The 20,060-nt window shown below is 45.4% G+C and overlaps 1 protein-coding gene across 1 annotated transcript in view; it reads right to left on the minus strand.

The window, feature by feature from the left end:
• LOC139047810 (ninein homolog) overlaps window positions 1-16,461 on the minus strand; it is a 386,852-nt gene extending 370,391 nt beyond the window's left edge. Inside the window, exon 1 of the mRNA XM_070521944.1 lies at window positions 16,264-16,461. Coding sequence (XP_070378045.1) covers window positions 16,264-16,416 — 153 coding nt within the window. The 5' untranslated portion in view covers window positions 16,417-16,461. The remainder of the gene's footprint in view (window positions 1-16,263) is intronic.
• Window positions 16,462-20,060: the final 3,599 nt, after the last annotated feature.

Consider the following 20,060-nt stretch of genomic DNA (forward strand, 5'->3'; position numbering starts at 1 on the left):
AGTGCAGCCTAATTATTATTATTATTAGCCTAACACTGCGTCTAAACGCAATAGCTGCTGTCACGAGTTAATAATATGAGAACGCCGCGCGCGACCAACGCGCCAATCGTTTGAAAGGGTGACTTTTGCCCAAGAGAAGCATGCCTGCGATCGTGGCCTAACGGTTTGAGTGTCGGGCTGATTCTGTATAGACAAAGGTCCAATCTCACCATCGGTCACATATCTCTTCATATCATTATATACGTACTTCACTCACCTTCCAGGTATCTAACAGAAAACTCCAACGTGTGTCGAGCGTGCCGAAGCGCATCGCAGTGTGCCCGAAATCGCAAGTTTGTAAAAATGGTGCAAGAACGCCACTTTGATAAACGATAGTGTGCAAGGTCACCTATGAAGCACTTGCGAGCAGCATTCGAGAAGATTGTAACATTCTAAGTATTAGAGATCAAAGTTCGCAAAGTTCTGCCCTGGTTATTTTTTTATGTTCTTAACAACCTCACTGAAGGCGACTCATAGGCAAAAAAAATAATAATAATTGACCGAACAGACATTCACACAATTAAGTCGCATAGCGAACACGCATATCTCATCGTAAGGGCTTCGCGAGGAAAAGAACGAAGCAAGAACAACGTGATTCAGTACACTTGGGAGCTGTATATATCGTGTGACAAGAAAGACCTTGCCACTTTTTCCAATTATATATGGCCCCGCCAGAGAGCTACGGATTTCGACGGTGAAGCCAATGTAGTTTTTCGTTTGGGCGAATGTCCGCCGAAAATAACGTCTTTTTTGTATTTTTCTTTCCAGAGTAGCGGCTGCGACGATTCAAGGACACCAAGGTCTCGTAAAACCTAAAAATTTGGAGATAGAAATGCAGAAAAAAAAAACGAAACATAGTGAAAAGAAATAAAGCTTGCTTTCCTGCAGTGATGTGATGAAGAAAAGTTTAAAAAAGAACGCCTGCGAGGTTGGCAGAAAAGGGGAGAGAACCACCATGTGAAATGGTTTCGCTTTATTTGCACACTGCTTAACGATAAACTTTTCCTTCATTCTGTTTTCCATTTATTTGTGTAGGCAGTTGCACGATGATTTACAGACGTGCGCTTTTTTTTAGAAATCACCCTACGGGGAGATCTGGAACTGCGCCATATTGTCTCAACAGCCTTTGTTCCTTTATTGCGAAAAAAAGAAACATAATAAATAAAGAAAAACGGAAATAAGGGGACGAATTTCGCCACCGCTTCTTTTCTCGGACTGCTCTTAATTCATCGTTCTCCATTTCCGTCCATGCCCGTTGCTGCCTTCTGTTCGCCGTTCTCCTTCCTACGAGTTCCCGACAGCAGCGACACCGTGCGGCGTCACCGTGCGGCGTCACCGTGTTTCATTTCCGGGAACGTGAGTCGTCGTGGCGGTGGTGCACTGACGTATTTGCGCACTGCGTGCTTACGCGTATGGTCTTATGTGGACTCGTGCGTGTGGTAGTACGTTCCGGCCGTACCTGTTTTTGCTGTTTTTTTCACGGATACCTTACTTAACGCTTGCGTGAGCGCGCACCCATCTTTGTTTATTGACGCCCTGCGCGAACCGCTTGCCGTTTAAAAGAGGACGCATCGCAAGTGTTTGTAAAGTACCACTGTCAATCGAACACTAGTACTCACGGGCTGTATGTATATGTAAGTGCCGCACGACTGGCCGCTGGAGGCACTATGCGTGCATTCGCGGGTTTCTTTCGGGCTCGGAAAAATACCTTTACGTGGCACAAACTGAGCAACTGAAATGTGTATGGGGAGTTTTTCTTGTCGCTTTGCAATTTTCTGATTGACACTTTTCATCTGATTTCGTTATTTGAAAAGTTGATTAAGTAATTACGAATAATCATGTATTTAGGCGAAATGGAAGAAATAACCTGAGTATCTACAAGAGACGGCAAAAAAAAAAAAAACATTACCTTGTTCTGTTCAACAACGTGACATTTGCATATTTTTAAATTTTGGTGCATAGTTGGGACACCCGGTATAGGCATTCTCTCGTGAGCAGCTAACAGGACGCGTTGTGCAGATGCAAGGACTGTACAGAGTATGCGCATACCGTACACACGATTGATGACTGATACTCACTATAATATTGGATCGCCAAACGATTTTCTCTTTCCCATTCACTGTTTCCTCTCCCCCTTGAACGATAACTGCTTGCAGGTCAGCGACACACTCTTCTGGTCAACCACTCCACATTTATTTAAATTTCATTCTCTCTCTCGTCCTCTTGAATGTAGGATCCTGCTTTAGACATAAGCATGGGAAAGGTATTGTGACATTCTCATTTCTGGCTGTGCTGCACATAAGTGATGACGCGTACTACACGTGAGCATAAACAAACAAAAAAAAAAGGCGGAGGAGGAGGGGAGGCGGTGTTGAGAGAAGTCATAGGGGGACCGCACGTCAACGATGAAATCGGTCATTGCAACAGCCACGCAAGGACGCTTACGCCCTCCCCGCCCAGAATTCGATAACGACATTTGGCTACGACCGGTGAACGGATAGAGCAGCAGACGACATTCTCGCAGTCGAAGAAAGGCGGGATGGGAGGAAGAAAGCAGACGACGACTTTTGCCATCGTCGCAGCACAAGTATGAAGCACGAACAGACGAAAAGGGCGGGAAGCAGACGACGTTGAAAAAAGAAGACGTCATCAGAATATGGAAAAATAGACAATTCGGGACGAAACCGATTGCATGGCCCATCGAGATCCGGATTCGGCGGCATGGAACGTGGGGTCGTCGTTCTAGCGCCAAAGGGGGAAGACGACGACGAGTGCTATCGAAGGAAATCTTTCGAGGCACGAGTTGCATAGGGCAGAGAGCTGCGCCGAATCGCAGGGAGTGAATGGCTTTGCCGCCTGAGTTAGTTCCAGCCTTGAGTATGCTTGTCTATGAAGGCGGGCGACGACCGAAGAAGCGCTGGGAACTCTTGAACTAAACAAAAAATTCCCGTCAGACGTTATTCACGCACGATCTCCAGCCCACCCTCCAACTCCAGTTCTTTCGCATCCAATATTCCGCGCTAAAAGGGCACTGACATGAAATTTTTACTTACTTTCATTTTTCTTCATCATTCTTACGCTACAATTCAAACTAGTAATTTACGCTATTCTTACCCTGGTTTCATTTACCTGTTGGTTTTGTATGGTTGTGGCGAACCAAAATCGGGACCCTCAATTGCTTTTCTAGTTGTTTCTACGAACCATTTTTCGTTTGAGTACCCGGCATGGGGATCCGTTATGGCGTCATGAGACACCGGCTCGCTTGTCGCATACGAATGCCGGGCCAAGAAACGCAATCAGCACTGGTTCTTTAAAAAAATCTGTATGTTAAAATTAGTATTTAGGAGATGCTGGCATGTTTAAGCTGCGCTGCTCCCTGCTTCTCACGCTCCCGTTTATTATTATTCCATAAGCCAGCTGGTTATCGCCCTTAGCTTTATTAGCTACACGACGTCAGCAAATACTACTCGTATCATGATGTCACGATGAATGTGGATGACGACAGGTTGTGCATTTCAAAGAACAATTCTAGCGTGAAATTGAAATGTAAATGTTTTCCAGCCTTCAGACCTGCGCTCATCCTTTCAAGCGCGAGAAACCTTTCTTACAGATACTACAACTTCTGAAACAAGTGTCAGTATTATTTTAGCTATTGCTGTTATTTACGTTTATCTTTACCCTAGCCCCAGTAACCTCCTTTCGGCTTTCGTGTGATCAAAGCGGTGTAACACTGCTAAGCTTCGAGTTAGTCCTAGGGCAAGTGGTGTTGCGATAATAGAAATAAAAAGAAACACACAATCATGCTCAAAATAAAATAACACTTGCCTAATGTTGAAAGAAAACAACTAAACGAAGACGAAAATCTTGTATGTTGCAAGGACAGGCACATAGAGTGAATACAATACTGTCTGATTCATGGAAGAATGGCGAAAGCTTCTCCGAATAATACACGTTGGCCCTAACCGAATTTTCACAATTGGTTCTCCTGGTAGCGAGAACGTCACGCATTCACGACAGAGGATCCGTGGCGCCACCTCGTTGCAGTGTTCCACCGGACCCACCAATGACGTCATCTGTGGATCACACTTTAGATGGATTAACCACTTCTATAGGCGCCAACGGTGTTGAGGGTAAATTATTATGATGGATAAGGTGACACAATATTCCTTAGGTAAGCACCGCACTCGTGCAGCGATAAATTTTCTAAAGAGAGAGAGAGACAGAGAGAAAAAAAAGTGACGTAAATGCAGCCACGGTGTGACGTTAGGCTTTTCAGCGTTCGTCGTTAAGCGCGTCATTATTCAAAGGATAAGGTGAAAGGTTCCATTAGTATCCCGGCTGCTGCTGAATGCGTGCGTCTCTAGTTTCTTTATCGCTGCACTTAAGGTGGCAAGTGCTCGTGCCGGGAACACTTCGTTTTAGAAGGTGCTTAGACGTGTCCGGTTATTCGCGTATACGCAAGGGCTTTTACGTAATACCGGATTACTCGACGCTGGCAGCGACATATTGTGACGTTTCGTGTAGCCACACGTTCTCGTGCTCCATGAATGTTCTTGTCGAAAAAAAAAAAGACGTCTTAAAGGCAACGTGGTCACGATTACGCCGCTTCCCGGTAATTTACATCATGCACCGAAGTGGAAAACACTTGGTTACTGCAATATTAGCTCTGTGTTTGTCTGGTTAACCTCTGCGTCGCCAAGGTGGTTTCACCAATCAGGCCACTCGCGTTTACGCCTCCGGTAACCCGGTAATCCGCTTGCGTATACCGGGATACCGGACACCGGCCAACCTTTATTGCGTTGATGAACACGAGGTCGCATGTTCGTTGCCCGACCGTGGCGGCCGCATTCGAATTGGTTGGCATGAAAGACTTGGTGTTCAATGCTTCATGCGCGTGATAGACAATCTCAGGTGCTCCAAATGGGTCCTTCGCCGTGGCGTTCCTCATAATCCACTCTGGAGGAGTTTCGGGACATTCAACTGAACAATTTCGTTTTAGTTCATCGCCATCGCCCGTGAACTGTGCTCGCCGGCATGCTGAAAACAAGGTGAAGCACTCGTTTGTTTCTTTAGTAAATTTTTAAAAGTCAGCTGAGTGGAGGAATGTCATGTGTCGTTTCAAATAATGTCATGCAGAAAAGGAAAGAACTATGTTCTCTATTTCCCATGCGAGAAAACGTGACCGAAATTGTGGGACTGCCTGCAGTTCTTAGGGTGATATTATGTGATTTATTTTGTGCGTGTGGAATTCATAATTTGTGCATATGTACCTATCTGAATGTAAAATGAGTAGCCGAAGCCTATTAAAGGCGGGAACATTTCCTAAGCATTATATATTGAAAAAATTAAAAACAGTTTGATTATCCGAGAAGCGAGAAAAAAAAACGAAAGCCAGAGAAAGGATACGTGGACGAAAAAAGATTTAAGTTGCAGAGTGATGCGCGGTAATTTGGTCACATTTTTTGTTTCATTTAATTTTCTTGTGAATAACCACATACACTTCAGTGACACACATGTGTGTTTCGTAGGCGACTACAAGCAGCTTGTAGCGAACCAGGACGTGGTTGCCTGCATCGAAAATAAGTTGTCCATAAGAAGCTAACGGGTCTCCGCTGTGACATCCAGCTGCTGTCGGGCACGCGGTACTCAGAGCTTGAGCAAACACTGCAGTCTACTGGTTTCCTTCTTTTGTATTGTTTTTTTAAAGATTATCGGGCCTATACATCATGTACCGAGAAGAATACTTAGTCGAGCCTGTCTACTTTAGCGTGTTGTTGTCCCTGGATGTGCATAGAGGTTGTCTGCAGAAAGTCGCTACATATTAGTCGACCAGAAGTGTAAGGCTTGACGTCTAAAGGAAGTACGCCAGTAGACATGCTGTAGACATCACCGAAAGGCATCTATACACAGCGATAAATCTTTAGGTTTTACGAAATTTGTCAAAATTGCCTGTTGCAGATAACACAATCCTCGTTGTTGCCCTGAAATATTCAGGGAGGCGGACATTAACTGCGCGATAAAAATGAGAAGAGATATTCAACGGATTAACAGAAACCCACGAATTGACTTTTCCAGTAATTGCATGAGTGCACGTATTGCAATTTACGAATCGTAGCCTGTGAGTTTGTGAGGCGCATTCAATTGGAACGCATTTCCACAATGACACCAGTTTGGAGACATGCACTGCAGTTTGGAGACATGCACTTTGGTTTGCGATGAAATGCATTGGTGTTCTACTAATTTTTTAGTTTCAATAATAAAAAAAAGGGTTTTCTTTTTAAGTGGAACAATAGTGCACTTTAACGGTAACTTCAACTGAGCTTATCTCAAAACTCTTGGTAGTTTCAAAATTCGTTCCAAGTGGATGTGCCTTGTGAAATCGCCACTCTCAATTCGTGTGCAGCAGTATGTGCGCTAAAGTAATTTGTTATAAGGTTATTTAGAAAAATTGTAAATTGGTCAATCATGAGTATTGGTTTTCAGTGCTAGCAACATATAACGTCCTTCGAGTATCGCAGCTCTATAAGCAGATTTGTGCTATATGCCACAAGTGATTAAAACAAATTCTGTTGAAGTTCAAAATTGAACACCTTGTATGGTCTGAGTATGAAATTTTGGTTAGGTTATAGAGTTTTCTCGGCATTCGGAAGTGCTGCATGGGGCTGATCCAGTGTTCCACGAAGCGGGACGGGTGGAAGGGGGGGAGGGGCGACCCACGATCGCGATTGTTTATGTGGCCTCGGAAACCGATGATTTATATACTTAAAATGCTCACATTGCTCGGCGTATGACAGATGAGCGGCTCAATCAATTACCCCATAATGATGGATGCTTTGTTGATGTGCTTCGGCCTCGTTCACGCGAAATTAACGACCGAGCGGACGGGTGGTGGGGGTGGGGGGGGGGGGGCGTAGTGAAGGAGCATTACGCGCGAAAAAAATGCAGACAAGCTATATTATGCCGCGTCTGTGTACGCCGAGCATGCGGCCGCAAAACTTTTAATGAACGTATTTGGACGGCGCCGCGGATTGGCTTGGTACGCTTCGAAGCCGTACACACACTCGCAATTTCGAATAACTTAAAGAGCGCTAATTAGGGTTCGCGTGCGGGCAAAACAGAGCCGATCGAAGCTCGACTCGGCGCATCGGCGCACTACGCCGGCTTTCTTTGAGAAGGAATATAGGGTTCAGGCGCCTACGACGGTGTACTGTTCGTAAGTTTGGTTCTAAGCTCGTTCATAAGTTTCCCGCTGCTTCTAATCATTCCCACAGAATTAATTGCAAACCATGCCTTATCGAAGGTGCGCAGGCATAGAGGAGAGAAAGAACGCCTAACGACTCAGAAATTAATTAACACGCCGGAACGATGTCGGTTTTGTGCCGTGTTATTAAGGATCTTTCAAGTTGGAATCGAATGTTTCTAAAGGAAGCATTTTTCTTTCTCTTTCAGATGCGGAGGTTATCAAGCGTGGGCTTTTAGAGAAGAATGCAAAGCGGACACCGACCAACATGAACAAATTATTAAAATTTTGACATTTGGCATCCCACGCGGGAGCCTTGTTTACAATGAAGAAGAAGCTGGCAGGACGCGTGGTTATAGGCAGTGGAACAGGTGACCTAAAGGGAACGATCATAGTTTTCCGTCGTTCCGGTTCAAAGATTTTGCAGTCACCTGAATATGTATCGATTTCACATATAAGGACGCCGATTCAAAATTTACTTGCAACGACACGTGACCTGTCCCAGTCAATCTTGTGACCTGTGGTGTCGGCATGTTCTGCAAGTGCGCTGGTGGCCACGCGATGCTTGTTCTTGTGGCTTGGATACTCCTTGAGTCTTCACTCAAAGTGGCATGGGTTGTGGTGGCCGTCAAGTCTGTAATAATGTCGTCATCTTGGTAGGCGTTTTTTTTTTCTTTAGCGATTCTTCAAGACCCGACGAGATTTTTGGGCACTCTCAGCTTCATAGACCTTTGGCCTTTTACGCGTCTCTACGGCCGCATTGGGTCAGACGTTTAGTACTCTGAATCTAAGAATAACGTTTCAGTTCCGAAAGCAGATGATTCCCCTTGGTGCATAAAGAAATGCGAATGCACTGGCCGATATATATATGAACCCTCTTGCTAGACTCTACATAATAAACAACACTTTGCGTCATGGTAACAACACGGTGTTTTTCTATCTGTACCGGACAGGCGTGACCCTTTCAAACCCAGTGACTGCTAATCGAGGGGCAGTACTGCAATGCATTTTTGTTGAGTCGGAGTGGCGCGGCGAGGGCACGGATAAATGCTTCATGATACTGGATACGAGTCTACGGTGACGGATTCGTGCGCTACTGAATTTCAAATACGGAGAGCCTACAGAACCAATGCATTAGTGTTCATCTCGCACAAAAATGAAACCTAATCGAAGTATATATAATTGCCAGCAAGCTGGCTTTCTCGCTGGCTGGCTGGCTGGCTGGACGGGGCAGGGCAGGGCAGGGCAGGCAGGCAGTCAAAGTCATCGCTCGATCGACTGATTGATAGAGTGATTGCTTCCTTCAACGTCCGAAATCAAAACGATCTACGACAGCCGAGAGCTCGGGATTTATTTTGCCCTCTAAAGTTTCTCTAGACGCTGTACACGGGCGTTTCTAGGAATCTGGTCTGTGCGGCCTGTTCTCGGCAACGCGTTTGGAGCTTGGTGGATTCACTAAACACAAACCGGATATATACTCAGATATTTAATCAAGGCAAGCGCACTAAAGGTGCAAAGAGAAAATGCGTTTTTCGTCCCCCGCTCTGCAGCGAGCACAATTGGGTTCTTTCTTCCGTTGAGTCGACACTTCGGGAGTGATGTCTTACACGGCGCGAAGAGGAAAATGTTTGTTCTCTAGGCAGCTATGCTAAAAAAGAAAAGCCAAACAGAGAAACAACAAATGAGAATCCCAAAGAAGGTTTCTATGCTGCACCCCACCAAATTCCGTGCAGTACCTCGAAAGCTATGGGTCACGTCGGCCAAGCAGAAGGCAGATTATGACTCACCTCCAACGTCCGTCTCTTATCCCTAACCACTCAACGTCTACTGTATGGGAAGCTTAATTGCATTATTAATAAAGCACAATGAGCGATGCCTCCTGCTCGCTTACTGTGGAAAACGCAGCCACTGGATCTCTTTACTGATTGGCTGACCACGGGCCCTATAGCTTCCGCTGCACTGCATTGAACTGGTGAGACTGAGTACAGAGGCCGAGCCTCGAGAAAGCAGAGCGCAGCAAGAAAACGCGCCAAGAATTCGGAGAGCCGCGCTCGTTCTCGAAGGGAAACGGCGCGATTTTTATCGCTGCCGATTTATGGCCTCAACATTTCTCGAAGCCTGCCGCCATTCATGTTCGAAGATTTTTAGAGAGCCCAGCCGTCGGGGCTCAGACGCTTACGTCGTCATATATACGAACGCCACAGGCTCCCTCCACGGAACTTGCCTTACTTTATTTCTTATAGCTATTTAATTTTCGCGCCTTTCACTTCAAACTGTTATTTCTTTCGTTCCGTGTCGAACCAGCTTTTGCGCGGTGAGTGTCTAGCTTTTCGTCTGCTTTATGCCCTGGCACTTTTCCTCTGCTTTTTTTCTTTTCCCGTTTCGTCTGCTCTTGGTGCCTTTCAATGTTCGTCTGCGTCCAGCGAGCAGACGACGCCATTCGCTCCGGCGATTTCTTTTATACAGCATGGACTCAGATACCTTCTTGTCCACGGCTTTTTACCGCCTTCCTTTTTGACTTTTGTACTCGTTCGATCGGCTTCAGAACGCAGGTTGTTGAAAAGAAGCAGTGTCGACGAACACGCACACGAAACGAGACAGCCGGTAAGTCGGATATAGAGAGTCCAAAAGTTTGTCGCTGTACCTTCATTTGCATTACAGTCCTGGAGGCTTTTTTGTCAAGCTGCCTTCGTGTGTCGCATCTGTTTGAGAAAAAAACGCGAGTTTTTATCGCGTCGGAAGACAAGAACCCTAACTTCGCCTGCCATGTACAGATGTTTGACGTCATTGCTTTCTTTTTCTTTTCTCTTCTATTTCTTGCTCGTTTTGTTTCCTGTCCTTTGGATCGGAACATGCCTCCGTATCTAAGAAAACGCTGCAGGATCAAATTACGGGTACGTGCTTGCAATGTCTGAACAAAGGAGCGCACAGTTAACGAGCCAGTGTCTGAAAACGAGCTCGAAGCTTCCGCGGTAATCAAATTCCCTTTTGGCGTTCCGGTCTCGTGATGCATTCAAGATATCCACTGTCTATGTTTGCAAATTTGATAGGTAAGGCTTTAGTTTAGCATATCCTTAACTAGTTATGGCACGCCTTTTATGTCCTTGCGATACCTTGACAGCGTAATGTTGTTGTACGAGATGAACTTACGCGGCACGCAAGCGTTTTTTTTCCTGCTGAGTAATACGAAGCGGAGGGCTACGATAATAATGGCTCAGCTAAATATTTAATACTTGAGGACAGGAAAATATTTGCAGTTTGTAATCTTCTGCTAGGCCTCACGTTAATGTCGAGGACAGGCTTTAAGTGTTCGCACACAAAAAGTGCACGCCAGCTTGCATTTTTCATCGCACCAGACATTTCGTGCAACCTCAACAGCCATGAAGAATAAAGATGCAGGTCATTATAGAAAACGGTCGTAATGGTCTACTTTGAACAGCTTATTAAGTGAAGGGCGTCTCACACTCTGGTTGCGATGAAATGAAAAAAATTCAGTTCCGGGCAACTTCTCATCAACGGTGAAACAGTCAAGCAATTGATTTAATTGTTCGCAGTTATTATGAAATTGAACGTAAAGCCTGTTATCACACTAAAAATAACGCAATAACTGTACCGTTTGTCCCGGATAACGTTAGCTAAGCTTTTCAACAAAAAACAAGAATACAAAAAGAAAACACCAGTGCGAGATACAATTATAACACCTACATTGCTCTGTAAGCCTTCAAATCGTACCTTGAAACGTGTTTTTTAAACCTTTTCTTTTCGTCGGAAAACTTGGCTATCGTTAGCTAGGACACCCTTCATATAAGGAGAGCTATGATAGGTGCCCGCGCTATGAATTTGTTGTATTGCTATGAAAGATCCAAAGTAACGAAACACAATTCGGGCAACATTGTGAACGCATTTCCGTGACAACCACCAAACAATAAGTGGATAGCCTTAATGAGAAGCTTTTACTGTGTCACAACATTGTAGCGAAGGTAAAGTACCAGGAAGTATGAGTCACGAATCCAACTCTCCTTGAACCGAGCTTTATATATATATATATATATATATATATATATATATATATATATATGAGTGTGTGTGTGTGTGACGTCGGCTATTTATACATATAATACACCGGGCGTTTACGCAAACCCTACAGAAGCGGGCAAATTAAGGCTGAGTCGGCCTACGAGGTAGGTTGAGCTAGAGTTACTGTACATACTATGAAATGAACACATTATAGCAAAGGTATATGACTACTTTTGGGAGCCTTATAGGGTATCTCTAAGTTGACCCAGCTCGAAACTATTTGAAGCTCCCATGTAAATGCGGACGGGTAGGGCCGGTGATTCACAGCCAGCAGCAATTATTCGGACTCGTCTTCTTATGTCTGACATTTACACAGGCTCTGCCAGCAAACCTCGACCAGTCAGGTACGATGCTCATGCGAACACAGTCGAATCGGGTTGCTTGAGCCCGAGCTCTTATTCGACGCGTTCCGATCGGATTCAATGTAAACTTAGCCGCAGTAGATTCCACGATAATCGCTCGCGCTCATTTACGTATTTCTAGAACGCTCCAAACGTGCCACAAGACTTCCGTTGCGTGCGCGATCTCGTAAGACAAGATGCTCTATCTTCAGAATCCGCGACAACATTCGGACATTTGCCAATACGACAGGTGCTCCTTGAGCCGAGCGACAAATCGACTTCGGTGACAATCTGTTGAAGGAAGGAAATGACAACCACCACCAGCATCTCAATATATAGTGCCCACCATCTTCATCGAGACACTAAAGTCCTGACTACACGCAGGGAGCGCCTTTCCTCTACATGGAATCCCTTGCTGTAATCAAAATCTCCGCAAACTAAGAGCGCGGCGCAGAGGGCTGCCTTACGCTTCGCGTTGACAAAGGCTCCAAAGCTTCACAAACCTGCAACGCTACGGCAAAGGAAAGTAATATTGAGCTTCCATAACTCACGGCTCCTTCGCTAAAACGCAGTGTAGAAGGCAGCACGGTCGCTCGCAGCTTGAGTAGAGAGTCTCACTCCTTTATTTTCCGCCAGGATCAGGACCCACCGCGTGGCCGCTGGCGTCGTAAATGAAGCGCCAAGTGACGGCACAACGCTCTGCGTTCGGGTCGTTCCCCGTAATGCGTACGGCACCACGCCGACCGTCCCCACCAGGCGCCGCTGGGCTCGAAGCCGCTGGCGCTTCTTCGCTTCTCCGCGATGTTCGCTTCTCCGGTGACGGCGAAATGTGCTGCGCGGCTTGAATTTTAGAGCTGCGGAATGGGGCGATGGAATGCAACGTCGATATTGGTACGATATTGTTATCGCCGATGAAGCAAGCGTCGTGGTTACAAGACCCGGCGAGACCCCGGAACTTTCTTTTCCCAGTGTTGGTTTCGAAACACAGACTTTTAGGAGTCAGGGACACCGACAGGAGCGACAAGGAATAAAACGAACACCTTGTACATATTATCTAGTGTTCTTTGGGTTTCTGTTGTCCTTTCTTTCTTGTTCCCTTTGTGTAGGTGAAATTTACGCCTGATTTTTTTTCAAACCAAATTGAATCTTCATACTAGCTCGCGTAGCCTTGAAGTCGTTCAACGAAAAAAAAAAATGCGCGGTCTACGCAGCGCTGACAGAAGGGCGAGAACTGCTACCTTGAGGGTCATCGACCGTTACCGCTGCAGACGACAGGGTGTAGACATCGCACTGCAGACGACAGCAGCGGGTAACGGGGACTGCAAGATAAAAGCTACAGGCAAACCTGCAGGGAATACTTTCACCTGTAGGATTTCGGTTACGTTAACCAGTGGTATTCAAACGCAGGACAGAAAGCTCCCCCCCGCCGCCACCCTTTAACCCTCAGCAACTCAACCCCCCTCCCCCTCTCCGCCTTCTTTATCTTTCAGTTTATACGAAACGCTACATCGACTTGAATAATTTCCTCTAGTTGGCGATGTAGAAGTACGCTTTCTTTCTTTTCCCCCTCATTCGTTCCGCGAACTGCCTGGGTGCTGCGCTCATCGTTTTGCATGAATCACCATATTCAGAATCTCATACAATCTATAAAAGCACATCGGGTCCCACGGATGTGCGCGAAGATGTTTTCTCTGGCTGAAAGTGGCAAGCGCCGTAAAGATTATATATATATATATATATATATATATATATATATATATATATATATATATATATATATATATATATATATATATATATATATATATATATATATATACACACGCCGATTCAATGCACGTGTTGGAATCGATGTGAGGCGAAAAATGCGACGCGCCCAATTTTCTGTATTTCCTTTCTTTCTTTTTCTTCTGCAACGTGCAAACTGTACCGATGTTTAAGTTCACGCGTCACAGAGGTCACAACTTTAATCGCAACCAACGAAACTTACGAGAAACGCCGTGGCTCGGGGCAGCCAGATTAAATTCGGACACCTGTAGTTCTTTAACATGCTGTAAAACGTGGTACGCGAATGTTCATCCGTGTACCGCGCTTACCGCGACTGGCTCCTCGAGGGCTTCATTAAGTTCTATTAACAAATTATTAGCGTACTGAATGCTGCTGCCAACGGAAGGCGCCGACGGCGTAAACAGGAAACTGACACCACAGTGACACGTGAACTTGTTTATCTTTTACGCCGTCACAACCACCTGACAATACATAAAGATACAATATTGTCACGGTGAAGGGAACGAAGAAGTTGGATTGGACTACACGAAGATGAAGTCTGGCAGTTGCCTGAACGCCATATACGCCAGTTGTAAATATACGTTATTTTACATTCGTGGGCCTGCTTTCTTCCTGCAACATTTTGGTGGAGGTGCGGGGTATCGATCCCCGTACCTCTCGCAATATGGTAAGCTTTATTAGTATGTTACCTTTCCAAAGTGTTGAGCCGCACTTGGGATGAAAGAAGGCTTGATGAAGCCAGACAGGGCGCAAGAAACGAGTCACGTGGTCACGCCACTTTCAAGCTCCCGCATCAGTTCGCTATGACGTCATGAATGTTTAATTAATGATATTTTTATTGGTGACTCGTTGGTGTTGGTAAATTGGTTTATTGGTATTGGTAATTGCGAAGGTTACGGGATCGTGCCCCACCTACAACTTGCTTTCTTCATCCACTTTCATTTGCATTAATTTATCGTTTCTTTATTTCATTTATTAAGCACAAGAAATTTCCCCTATGTTGTCGTTAGTGTCAGTGTTTGTTGGCTTCTTGTGATATGACTAATAAAAATCGGGAACCTCGGTTAACCACCTTCCTTCTCGTTTTTTATTAGTAAAACACTTTATATTTTATGTATTTTTATGGGTATAAATATACTTTTTATTGGTGTAATGAAAAACGTAAGATTTTTACAATTTAACAGGGAACTAAAAATGCATTTATTGTTGACAGACTAATGAGAAAGCTTACTGTAAACGTTTTTTTTTGCTTTCTTGCCTTTTTGTTTGTTTTTGTTCTTGTAAATAAATTACTGGTATTTTCTTCTCACAGAATTTTTCTTGCTACCATGAGATACGCTACACCTTGTTATTATTTGTAATCAATTCTGCATTTTGCTTCGTTAACATTCATTTCTCGTTGCTTGTATACTACCTCATTATGTGCTACTTTTGCGTTGAGATGCTAACTATCATAACGCTTCTTGTACACGAAGTCCCAATACTGTTTTTAACTAGGGAAACCGCTTCTGCCTACTGAATACTTGTAATGTTAACCAACTTCTAACAATAAATTATGATTAAGAAGGGTGGACTAGATTTATTTACTTATTTATTTACTTACATATTTATTTCGATACCTACACTCCAATATGCATCACAGTAGGGTGAAGGCGGGTAACAATACAAAGAACGAACAAATCGCGCTAGAATAGCGAAGTCAAAGGCTGCGGTTCGATGGAGAGCGCATGACTAACACGATCAAAAAAAAAAAGAAGTAACGAACGCAAGCGTCAGATTGGTCGCTTGGAACACCATGCGTTACGGCACACGAGAGATGCCTCAAAGATAGCGTATAATAAAGCAAATAAAAAAAGCTATCAGCCCAAGCACTCATTACGGATGGTCAACCATCGAAGCTGAAACGAGCATCACTGGTATTTATCACTGGGTAAGTCCCGCCGGTTCATTAATGTACTTCTCAATGAGTGGTTACGTCATTGTGTTTCTTAATTAATGATGACGACGACGAACGCAGGAGAAGTGAGTGGCACGAGCATGTTCGCGCGGTAGCGTCGAGAGGATCCAACGAGCGAACTGTGGCAGACGACGTCGACGACGCCAGAGCCGAAGCAGACGATGAGAACTTCTTTTTTTTTTCTAGACGCGGGCACAATAGTTAGGACAGCAGCCTTTAACAGCTTCGCTGTAAAAATGTATTACAACACTAGCTCGAGCAGTTGACACAAACGCAACCATTCAACTGACCTCTCCCTTTCGTAAATAGCGTGGCATCACGGCCATGACACCAAGCGAAGCACGAGACGCGAACAAGGAGCTGGCGGGCACGCAAAACACCTCCATCGCGCCATGGCTGCGATGACGTCCGATGCGATGCATTTTGTCCGATCATGTGAGTTCGATGTGGGAAGCTGCCCATGAGCGGTACTTCGAGAAGCTCTTCGCTTGTGCCGTGAGCAGTATACTCTGATAATGCATTCTCGGAGGGATGGGAAAACGATCCGAAGTGTTGGCCGAACTTGCGGTCCGGCGACCTGTGTAGCCATGCAGCCGCACGCGCACAGAACACCATCCGTGAAATTTGATCCGCGCCAGAAGGGTAACATGCTTACTTGTGACTCGTCTCTGAATGAGAAACCGCGTACCCACGCGTTAAGTGCAACTTGAAGAGCGCATAAGCTGCGTAACCAAGAAGCGTTTCCGTTCCAAACTACGATGGAAACGGTTGCATTTCTCCTCGTCAGCGTGCAATACCGGCCACCAGAGAACTGCACTTACCAGCGACGAAGTGAACTCCGCAGATTCTGTCGGCGTCCGACGGCTGCCATTTGTCGCGGCGCATCGCCATCGTCCAGGTTTGTCGCCACTTCTCAATGTCTTGGGAAATAAAGTCAATCCTGCCGATTTTCTTTTCTCGTGCGATTTACGCATCCAACCACGCAACAACTCGCCGGCATGAGGGCTTCGCGCACAAAAAAAAAAAAAAAAATGGACGGAACACACTTGCTACGTGAAGCTGTCAGTGCGTGCCAACACGCGTACGACGTGCTTTTTTTTGTTCATCAAGCACACCCGCGTGTAACGGAAGATCACGTCACTGACTCGTCGTGACGTAGGCCGGTAGAGGTCTATACGTGCTGGCGCACAAATTCGGGCAACCGTTCTTCGCGCATCACTGCCATGGCTTCAGGCGAAAGGACACTCCAATGCTTGACAGAAGACAAAAAAAAAAAAGAATTCAACGAAGACGGACGTACAGTCTACCGATCCTTTAACAGTACTGCGCCATCCTCGACTGGCCGGCCTGTCAGCGCCTTCTGACAGCGCGACGCGACGAGATCAGCAGCAAGGGCATACAGCGCATGCGCACCAAGTTCACTGGAAGCGCAAGTTTCGTCTGCTAGGCTGTTTCAATACCGTAGGCACGACACAGCCCCTGCCACGATTAACTCGGTGCAAGCTGCTCGTGCTTACCGGAGATAACGCCTGCCAATGAACTTGGTGCGCATGCGCTACTCTTGCTGATCTCGTCGTTTCGCGCGGTTAGAAGGCGCTGACCGGCCGGCCAGTCGAGGATGGCGCAGTACAATGTCTTTCTCTATGGCGGTACTGTTAAAGAAGCGGTTAAACTGTACGTGGAGCTATTTCGTTAAATGGCTGGTCGCGGTGAATAGACTTGTTAGCCGGTAGTCCAAAGTACGCGGTCCTTGCTTACGGCAGTACTGCGGGAAACTTTCCCTCGCAATGAAAGGTTAGACCGGCCAAGCGAGACAGAGAGATGCAAACGAGAGAAAGGCAGGGATGTTAACCAGAGATAAAACATCCGGTTTGCTACCCTGCACAAGGGGAAGGGAAGACGGAAAGAAGGGCGTGACAAAAATAAAAGCGTGGAAAAAAAAACGAAAAGGGACGGAACGGGATCATTATAGTCTTTCTAGTAGGCGACTGCCACGTAAAAAGGTCAACAAAGCCGTTACCGACTTTCGCTGCGACGGCAGTTCGTGTCGGCATTCCCCAGTCAAGCGAGCTTTCTATTTCAAGTTTTCTATTTCGGCGATGCCGCTAGGAAATCTGAAATTACGGGTGACAAAGGGAGCGGTGCGACTTTGTATTGCCGTCCGGGCGGTCAGCAAGATTTTCGGTAGATCGGTCCCACAAAGCTTCATACAATTACGAGAGGGATCTGCGGCGCTAGTGCCTGCAGGAGGTGTAAGCAGAGCAGTCAGCCAGCACGGGAACGACATAGGTTGAAGATAGATCTGCCCAAACTTCGTTCTTCGGGGTTTGGGCAAAGTGAACATTTTTTTAAAAGAAACTACTGCGTCATATATAGTTACATAAACTTTATTAAAATTGTCCGACGACAGGATTCGAACACAGGACCTCTAGCGAACATACCCGATATCGAAACCACTTCGCGACGGACGCACAGACACGTGGAAGCACTGCGAGCCGCAGCGATTATGCGTGCTTGGAAAGTCTTACTAGCTTCGGCATTAAAAAAAACATTAAAAATCGCTTCGAAATTTACTCCAGTTTACGCCCAGATGTAACCGAATAAACGAAACCACAAGAAAGTCTGAAGCCCCAAGCGCAGAGATCAGACAAATCCATGTATTACCCCCATCGTTGCCATGGTGGCCGAACGATCGAAGGGCCAGGGATCCCTCTAGTAAATATTGCAGGAACCTCTATGGCGGGTCCCACAGAGTGCACGAATACTCAATAACAGGCCGGATATTCGATAAATATGAGCGTTTTTTTACTTCTTGAGGCGCACATCTAAAATTTCTGCGGATGAAGTTCAGAGTGCATGCAGCTTTGAAAGTTATTGCGTCTGTGCGACGATTCCAAGTTAGGTGTGACGAAAAGGTTACACCTAAATATTCTGCTTGAGTCGTTTGTGGGACATGCTGATTATTAGAATGACATTCTGCTGCAAGTGATACGGGTTTACGAGAAAAGCTGATGCATTTGCATTTAGCTATGATCAAGGACACTAACCATGTGTTGCACCAAATGTGTATTTTGCGAAGGTCAACTGGTAACGTCAACTTATCGGAGTCGTAATTAATTACTCTATATACGAAACAATCATCTGCGTCAAGCCTGGCTTTTTGACGTTATGACGATGCCTATATCATTGATAAATATGGAATATAAAAAAAAATAAAGAATAGGCAGTGGCTCGAGCACACCCCTGAGGGACCCATGAAGACACAAAAATTGTTGTAGATTCGATTCCACGAATCCCAACTTTTTTGGAGAGTTCCACAAAGCAGTTCTGGAGCCATAGAAGTATGTTTGCAGGTAATCCGAGGAAGGAAAGTTTATGCAATAGAAGAACATGAGAAACTTTATCGAATGCTTTTTGAAAATCTAATAACATAAAATGGGTGAAACGATTTGAAGACATCACGAGCAAATTCAATTGGGTGCGTGTTTCAAGAATTTCCCGCCCTAAAACCGTGTCGGTACATTTACAAAGAAGTTACCGCTTCGGAGATGATGAAAAGTACGCGGATATAGTATATGTTCCAAAGTATTGCAACAAACTCTAGTTAGAAGTATTGGTCTATAGTTTCAATTGATGAGCCTACATAGTCTATTGCAAAAGAGCAAGAAACTTGAAAACCACACCATGGCGATCCGAATGCGCAAGAATGCTTTGAAGTTCGTGCCGTCACGTTCACATGCTGGTGATAAGGTTCCGTCTCGAAAGTAAAAAAAAAAGACAAAGAAAAGGAAACTTGCAATATTTTGCCATCTAGTAATTGTCCTCTTACCTCGCAATTCACACAAATACACTTTTAAAATAATGCTTTATCAGTTCGCGCTGATAGCTTTCCTTGAGCATTTGACTCCACGGAGCTTACTATGTACGGTACGTTAACAAAAGCCATTAACAAAGCATACTGACGGGCTTGTTCGTAAACCAATTTGGGAGAGATGATATACAGTACAGAAAAACACGGCGAACGAATAATATGGTCAAACACAGGCGCCTTTATTTATCCCTGTCGGTTGTACCATGTCTGTTTGCCCGCTGTAGCCACTGTAGTTATAACAAGTCGTGACCAAACAGTGACGTAATCGCAGCGAGTTCCCATCCCAAAAATCAAAAGACGGTACTTTCTCATTCATTTTAACGCGATAGCGTTAAGGAGCTCGTGTCGCAGAAAAGCCGGTGTCGTCGGCGTCGGTGTCGGCGTTTTGCGGCGTTGACCGTGAGCGATAAATCACGGCAGGCACTCCATAAATAAAAAGCAACTTCCAAGATGGGCTGGGTGGGAATCGAACCAGGGTCTCCGGAGTGTGAGACGGAGACGCTACCACTCAGCCACGATTTCGATGCTTCCAAAAGGTACAAACGCGCCTCTAGTGAATGCGGTGTTGCCTTCGAAACGAGCCGTGGAAAGTTATACTGTGGTGTATATCGGTAATTATGAACATGTAACTTACAGAAGTCGCAATTACACGAGTAGCGAAGTGCGTTTCGCTGCATTTCTTCTGCGCTTTCCGCACACGGAGAGCCATCTTGCGGCAAACACAGAAGACCCCCCCCCCCTCCTCTC

The sequence above is a fragment of the Dermacentor albipictus genome, chromosome 7 (genome assembly GCF_038994185.2).
Source record: "Dermacentor albipictus isolate Rhodes 1998 colony chromosome 7, USDA_Dalb.pri_finalv2, whole genome shotgun sequence".
NCBI lineage: Eukaryota > Metazoa > Arthropoda > Arachnida > Ixodida > Ixodidae > Dermacentor > Dermacentor albipictus.